Source organism: Crocodylus siamensis, chromosome 6, assembly GCF_052110815.1.
Source record: "Crocodylus siamensis isolate JL-2025a chromosome 6, ASM5211081v1, whole genome shotgun sequence".
In the NCBI taxonomy this organism is placed as follows: domain Eukaryota; kingdom Metazoa; phylum Chordata; order Crocodylia; family Crocodylidae; genus Crocodylus; species Crocodylus siamensis.
Window position 1 is genome coordinate 20199114 of NC_143400.1, and position 7467 is coordinate 20206580.

The 7467-nt window shown below is 57.0% G+C and overlaps 1 protein-coding gene across 6 annotated transcripts in view; it reads left to right on the forward strand.

Annotated features, from left to right (window-relative positions):
* The window catches only part of KDM6B (lysine demethylase 6B), a 30814-nt gene extending 24033 nt beyond the window's left edge, over positions 1-6781 (forward strand). For 5 of the 6 annotated variants that reach the window (XM_090052300.1, XM_090052302.1, XM_090052303.1 and 2 more), the window contains one exon: positions 364-3716. In XM_090052300.1, the coding sequence (XP_089908426.1) occupies positions 364-691 (328 nt within the window). In that variant the 3' untranslated portion in view covers positions 692-3716. Of the gene's footprint in view, positions 1-363; positions 3745-5572 lie in introns of those variants that run through there. The other variant, XM_090052301.1, reaches the window with a different exon arrangement.
* The last annotated feature ends 686 nt before the right edge of the window (positions 6782-7467 follow it).

The following is a 7467-nucleotide window of genomic DNA, read 5'->3' on the forward strand; positions in this document are numbered from 1 at the left end:
AACTCCCCATCCATCTAACTACCCCCTCATCCAATTCCCTAACTACCGCCCATCCATTCCCTATCTACCCCATCATCTACCTCCATAACTACCCACATCCGTCCCCCAAGTACCATCCACCCAAGTACACCCTATCCAACCCTTAACTACCTCCATCTGCCCCCGCATGTTACACCCCTAACTACCCCAACCACCCACCCTTTAACTATCCCCCCAAATACCCCACCATCCTCCCCCTATCCAACCCACTCTCCACCCCTTATCTCCCCTGCCCTGTCCCTGTTGCCAAGGGGAGGGGAATGGGGTGCCCAGCTGGTCTTGTCCCCCAGCTCATGCCCCCATGTCCATTCCTCACCTTCCCAGGTACTGTCTCATGCAGTCGATCAAGCACTGCCAGGTGCAGCGCGAAGGACTACTGCGGGCGGGCAAGAAGATCGCCTACCAGGGCCGCGTGAAGGATGAGCCAGCCTACTACTGCAACGAGTGTGACGTGAGTTCCGCCCCAGGGCCAGGGGCAAGGCCCCATGGCCCAGCTCACCATGGGAGGGAGACAGGGGAGGGGCTTTCCCTCAGCCCTGGTGTCCTGGGGGCTGCTTTGCTACATGGGGTGGGGCAGAAAGCCGTCCCCTCGATGGCTCTGCCTCTTCCGAATCCAGTTTCCGTAGACCTGTCCGTGGAGGCGACCACGTAGCCTGTCCTCCGCTGGCTGCGGCGACCCCTCCTGCACCTCTTTCTGTGCCTTGGCCCTGCACAGCCCCCCTGGGCAGCCGCGTCCCCACCCCGCTCTTTTTCCCCTCCACCCTCCGTGGCCCTGTCCACTGTGGCGTGTGGGACTTGTTTGACATGTGAAACACTTCCTTGTCCCCCCTCCAGCCGGGGGCCGCGGCCGCCTTCTGGGCCGGTGATAAGGAGAGGGGTCGTAAGGGGTTAAAAGCCACAAACCGTAAGTATTCAGCGGCTCCGAGGCCATGTCAGGGCAGGAGATGTGTGGGAGTTCTCTCAAAGGCCACGTCAAAGCCAGAAATACATGAGAAAAGGCCACGTCAGGGCAGGAGACGCTTGGGTGCTCTCTTGAAGGCCACATCAGAGCCAGATACACGAGAGAGGCCACGTCAGGGCAGGAGACCCATGGGTGTTCTCTCAAAGACCATGCCAGGGCAGGAGACAAGTGGATGCTTTCTTGAAGGCCACACCAGAGATGAATGGGAAAAGGCCACATCAAGGCAGAAGACACGGGGGTGCTCTCTCAAAGGCACATCAAGGCAGGAGATATGCGGGAGTCCTCTCAAAAGACCACGCCAGAGATATACTGGGAAAGGCCACATCAGGGCAGGAGATGCGCAGGAGTTATCTCAAATGCCACCCTGGGGCCACAGATACACAGAGAAAGGCCACATTGATGCAGGAGATGCGCAGTGTTCTCTCAAAGGCCACGAAGGCAAGAGATACATGGGGAAAAACTACACCAGGGAAGGAGATGCACAGTTCTCGCAAAAGGCCACGCTAGAGCCAGAGATACAGGAGACACGTGGGTGCTCTCTCAAAGGCCACGTCAGGGCAGAAGACGCGTGGGTGCTCAAAGGCCATGCCAGGATTGAAGACACATGGGAGAGGCCATGCCAGGGCTGAAGACATGTGGGAATACTCTTGAAGGCCACGAAGGCAAGAGATACACGGGGAAAGACCTCGTGAGGCCAGACAATGCACAGGTGTTCTCTAGACCACGCCACTGGAGATGCACTGTCTAGCCACATGGGGGCAGGACAAGTTGGTCCCCCTGCCGAGGCAGCACGTAGTTGGGCACTTCCACCAGCCACGTCAGGGAGGAAGATACTGACGCATCCCCTCCAGGGCCAGTCAGAGGCAGAAGATGGGCACTGTGCCCCACAGCAGCACACACGGGTGACAGTTCCCAGATCAGAAGATGCATGGGCCAGGCCATGACATAGCTATTAACCAGCCAGGCATGTGGCCAAGCAGAAGACGCACATGCCCTCTCGTTCCCCACACCAGCACAGAAGACTCATGAGTGTTCTTATACTAACCACGTGTGGGCGTCCACTCTCCAGCTGCATTGGGGCAGAAGACAAGGGCCATGCTATGGTCATATGCAGGACGTTATCTGCTCCAGGCCACACTGGGGTGGAAGACGTGTGGGCCTCCACTCCTAGGTAGAAGACATGTGCATTCTCCATTTGGCATCATGGCAGTACACATGTGGGTGTCCTTCTCCCCGGCTACGCCAAGGCAGACAGTGGGCAGGTGATCTCCTCCAGGCAACACATGGTGGGGCACACACCAGCCATGTGACATGTGGACATCCTTTTCTGGGTAATGTCAGGGCAGGAGTCACATGGGCATCATCCCGTGACTTGGAGCTAGGCAGGAGATGGGCAGAGGAGCCCCAGGCTACATCTGAGCAAAAGAAACATGCGTGTTGTCCATTCTGCACTGGGGCAGAACATGCACAGGCATCTTCTCCGGCCGTGTCTGAGAAGACTATATGCATGTGTTCTCTGTTGTGCACCATGGTAGAACACGTGCGGGTGTCCTCTCTGGCCATGTTTGAGAAGGACGTGTGTTCTCCATCATGTGCCATAGCAGAACATGTGTGGGCGTCCTCTCCGGCCACACCCAAGCAGAAGATACATGAGCATCTTCCTGTAGGCCACGCTGTGGTCATAAGTGAGCAGGTCACATTGGGGTGGAAGGGACATGGGCATCCTCACATAGGCCATGCATGGGCAGAAGATACCTGTGTGTTCTGTTCTGTACCATGATGATACACATGTGGGTGCCCTTTTCATAACCGGCTCAGGGAAGATGATGGGCCGGGGGGTTGGTCCTTGTCCAGACCACCATGCATGGGCAATACGTAGTTGAGGATCTACTGATCAACTCCAAGCAGAAGATACGAAGGTGTCCTCTGTGAGCCATGACTGGGCAGAAAGTGGACTGATCTCTGGGCCCCACTGAGGGCAGTATACGGCTGGGCGCCTGCCATGAGGCCACAGCAGATGTGTGGGCCAAACCCAGGCGGGACATGGGTGGCATCCACCCCAGGCCACATGATGGGCCATGAAGACATGATGTTTGTGACTTGGTGAAACAGGCCATGGATGGAATCATGGACTTCAGCACCTGGGGCTTTTGGAGGCAGCTGATGGGGCAGGTGCATGTGGGAACATCATGGATGGAACATGGACACAGCCCAGACGCTTGGGTTCTCCCCTGCTTTTGGGGGGGAGGAGGGGGCACTGTACCATGATGCTTGTGATTACCGCATGGGACCCCAGGCCCACAGAAAAGACTGGGTGTGGGAGTGGGCAGGGCTGGTAGCCCAGACGCCTAGGTTCCCTCCAGCTCCAGAGGAGAGCAAGGCCTGGTGGACTGCAGCAGGATGAGCCCAGACACCTGAGTTCTCTCCCAGCTGTGGGAGGGGATCTAGGGGGTTGGACCAGGGAGACTCCTGAATGCCTGCGTTCTCTTCCTGCTGGTGCGGGGGGAGAGGGGAATAAGAGAAGGGGGAGCCCAGTCACCCGGATCAGGCTGACATGTCCCCCTCCCCCGCAGGTGGAGGTGTTCAACATCCTGCTGGTGACAAGCGAAGCCGGGAGCCGCAACACGTACCTGGTGCATTGTGAGGCCTGCGCCCGGCGCCGCAGCGCCTCCCTCCACGGCGTCGTGGTGCTAGAGCAGTACAAGACTGAGGAGCTCATGCACATCTATGATAGCTTCACCCTGGTGCGTGCGGGCGGCAGGATGCTGCTTGAGGGGAGTGGGGCTGGGAGCCTGGATGCCTGGATTCTTTCAGGGCGAGCTGGAGCGAGGGGAAAGGGAAACTGGGAGGCCTGTTGCCAACTTCAAAACTTGTTTTTTTCTAATCATTACCAGTAATCTGCAACTTTTTTGGAACCAAACTTTTTTTTACTGATGTTTGGGTTTTTTTGGTTGGGTTTTCTTTTTCTTTACTGACATATTTTTTACTGATGTGTTTTTTCTATTGACATATGTTTGACACAATGATTGTTGCCCAGGCCCCGGGTGTCCATGACACAGAACGGGTTTGCATAGAAATTATAGAGAAGTAGGGCTGGGAGGGACCTCCCAGAGGTCACCTTTAGTCCAACCCCTGCTCAAGGCAGGATGAGTCCTGTTCAAACTGTCCTAGACAATCCAGAATCTAAACTCTACATCAGATGACCATCAAGCCAGACACAATGTAGGACATTACGCCCAAACTTGCCACGGGGGAAGCCGGGGGACTGCAGCTGCCAACGTCCTACTGCTATGAATAAGACACTCGAGATCCCAGGTAGAGGCTGTGCCCCCTGCTGTACAGGAAGGCAGTACCCAACCCCTAGTCTGTGCCAATGTGACCATGGGGGGAAATTCCTTCCTGACCTCAAATATGATGCTGGTCTGTCCCTGGGCAGAGGACCAAGGCCCGCCAGCCAGGACCCTCAGGCTTTGCTCTTAGCCAGAGAATCGGCACAGCCCAGTTGACACCAGCAGCCTGGGCTGCAACCAACACCCGATGCTTCCCAGGAATGCTTAAAAACATGGAACAGAAAGGAAGGGCGGGGGCAACCCTCAAAGCCCAGACAACTGGGAAGCCCCTGTAGCCAAACAGGCTTTGCTACGCCTAGATCACCCCCAACCAGTGACTGTTCAACCTCTTCTTGAAACCATCCACTGATGGAGAGTCTACAATTCCCCTAGGCCTAGCTACACCTAGATGACACCTGCCCAGGGTTCATTCAACCTCTCTTTGAACCCTTCCAGCGATGGAGAGTCCCCAACTCCCCTGGGCATCTATCTCGCTGCCCCCTGCTCCGACAGCAAAGAAAGGTTTCCAGATCTCCACCTTAAATTTACTCTGCTGCTCCTGGAAGCCATTGCTCTGCCACCTTCCCTTCTTCTCTAGGGCAGCCTTTCCCCTAGGGGCAGCCTGATGTCATGGTCCCTCTTCAGCACCTTTTCTGTGAGCTGAGCATTCTCGGCTTCCACAGCGATTTTGAACAACTGTTAATACAAAAAAAAATATTTTTTGATCAGTAAAAAGTTTGTGTCAGTAAAAAAAAAAAAAAAGTATTTGGGGGATGGCTGCAGCAGCGGTTTCTCCTTGTGTTGCTGCTGGGGTGCCCTAGCACCCTACTGTTCCCCACCATGGTGCAGACCCCCCCCATCTTCTGCTTCTCCCCACACTCCCCCAGCCCTGCCATTACATCCATTCTGCAAGGAGGTATGGCAGTGCCAGGAAGTTCATGGACAGTTCATGGCCTGGCTTCTGCTTAGACCCCTTCCCTCCACCTCCAGGTGCTTCTCTGCCCCCTCTCAGGGCTGCTGCTTTCTGTGGACGGATCTGATGTTTTTTTACAAACACGTGATTTCAGGTGGCTTTACTGATTGTCGGTGTTGGCAGCCCAGACTGGATGCCTGGGTTCCCTCCATGCCGTAGGGTCCACTTCCACTTGCTGCCTGGAAAGAAGGCTTGGGGGGGGGGGCTGGGCCTTGCCAGATCTCCTGGGTCCTATTAACCCTTTGCCTCCCCCTTCCCTCCCTCCCTCAGGCTGGATCATCCAGCTCCAGATGAGCCATACTCTGCCCAGGGGCTCTGGGCAGATGGAATCAGCCCCTGCAGCAGCTACCACACCCTGCTGGAGGGGCCCGGCGCCGCCCCCCGGCCCGGCGGCCAATCGCCGATCACCTCTTGTTTACACCGGGACCTGCTCCGGCCAATCCATGACAGGCAGGGTGGAGCCAGAGGACGCAGCCACTCGCCACGGGCCAGGCGGGCAGGGGGCCGGGCCTCATGCCCCAAGAAGCCAATCAGCTGGCGGCCTGGGACTATGGACCCACCTCCTCAACACTGTTAATTTATTCATGACATTTGGGGGGTGGGGGTGGGGCTTTTTTAATATTCAGATATTTTTTTCAGGGGGGGATTTTAAAGGAAAAAACCCACAAAAATGAAATGACTGATTTTCCCCCTGAAAATGGGGGCTGGGAGGGAGGGGGGGCGGGGGAGGGGCCTTCTCATTTGTCGTCTTTCTTTTAAACTTTTTTCTCCGGAAATCACGCAAAAAAACCCAACCAACCAATCACCGCCAAACATACGGGTTTCTTCCGCAGGACATGCCTCTCGCACAAGGGCTGAGGCCCCAACTCCTTTGCTGCACGCCACTGAGGGGTGACCGTTTCTGTTTGAGCTGCCCTTGTACGCACAGTGCTGGTGCATGCTCCCCTCTCGTGCACTGCCCATGGGCTGGCACGGCCCAGGGCCCTTGTGCGAGTGTTGCATCCCCCCTCCCCTTGTGTGTTGCACGAGGACAGGGGTCTTTTTGTTTTGCACGAGCGGGGCTATCTGTGGCCCGCCTTGCATGGCGGGCTGGGTGCTGGGGCCACGCTCTCCCGGCAGGCTCTGGGGGGGGGGCTCCGGGCTCTCCCACCCTTCCCACCCCCCCCTTTAATTTATACGTCCCTATTTTGTACTGAATCCTCTATTTATTGGCCACGGTGCCGGGGAGGGAGGGGGGGCGGTGCCGGCGGTTTCCTGTGTGCTGGGCCGGAAGCGCCCCCTTTTTGTATTGAGTTTTGGGGTCTCGTCGTCCATCCCCTCTTCCCCCCCATATCCTTTTATGGTGCTGAGTCCCACCTCCCCCTCCCCCAACCGAGGGCAACAAAGGAAGGAGGAAAAAGAAGAAAAAAAAATTATTTTGTAAATGTAAAAAAAAAAAAAAATACTTCCAAAAAAGACAAAAAAAAAAGATTAAATTAACTCACAGAGACTGAGAGGGCTTGCTGGGGTGCGGGGAGGGGGGGGAAGAGGCATTGGGGGGAGGGGAGGCAGTTGCAGGGCGGGAGTGGGTAGGGCTGTGGGTTGGGAGTGGAGGGTATTGAGGAGGGGGAAGAGGGTTGTAAGTTGGGAGCCAGGGGCACTGGCAGGGCTTGGCGGGGGGCTGGGAGTGAGGGGCACTGGTGGGGGTCATTGGGGCTGCCTTGCTTCGGTGTGCCCAGGGTCCCAGCGGTTGGCATCTCAGGGTGGACCCCAGATGTTCAAGGGGGGGTCAGGGATCATCTTGTAGTGAGAAGAGAGGGTTGGAAGGACCTTGAGGGGAGTGGGAATTGGGGTGACAGCCCCCGCAGGAGGCCTAGCCGTTAGAGGGAGCTAGGGGGGTGTCAGTGACCTCGGGGGGGCCATGGGGTCACAAGCCCCTCGAGGGCTGGGGCAGAGGCCCCTCCCATGGGTAAAAGGGATGAGGAAGAAAGGGGAGATCAGGGTCAGATGCCCCAAGGGGTGCTGGGCTTGGGGATCACAGGTCATGGGGGGGTTCATCTTGGGGAGGGGGTCCCCATGGGCAATGAGGAAAGGGGGTGGGGACCCTCCCTGGGGTGACTCAGGGGAAAGGGTCAGAGTGACCGGGGGGGGGGGGGGGTCCCTGATGGGGGGGGGGGTCTGGTTAT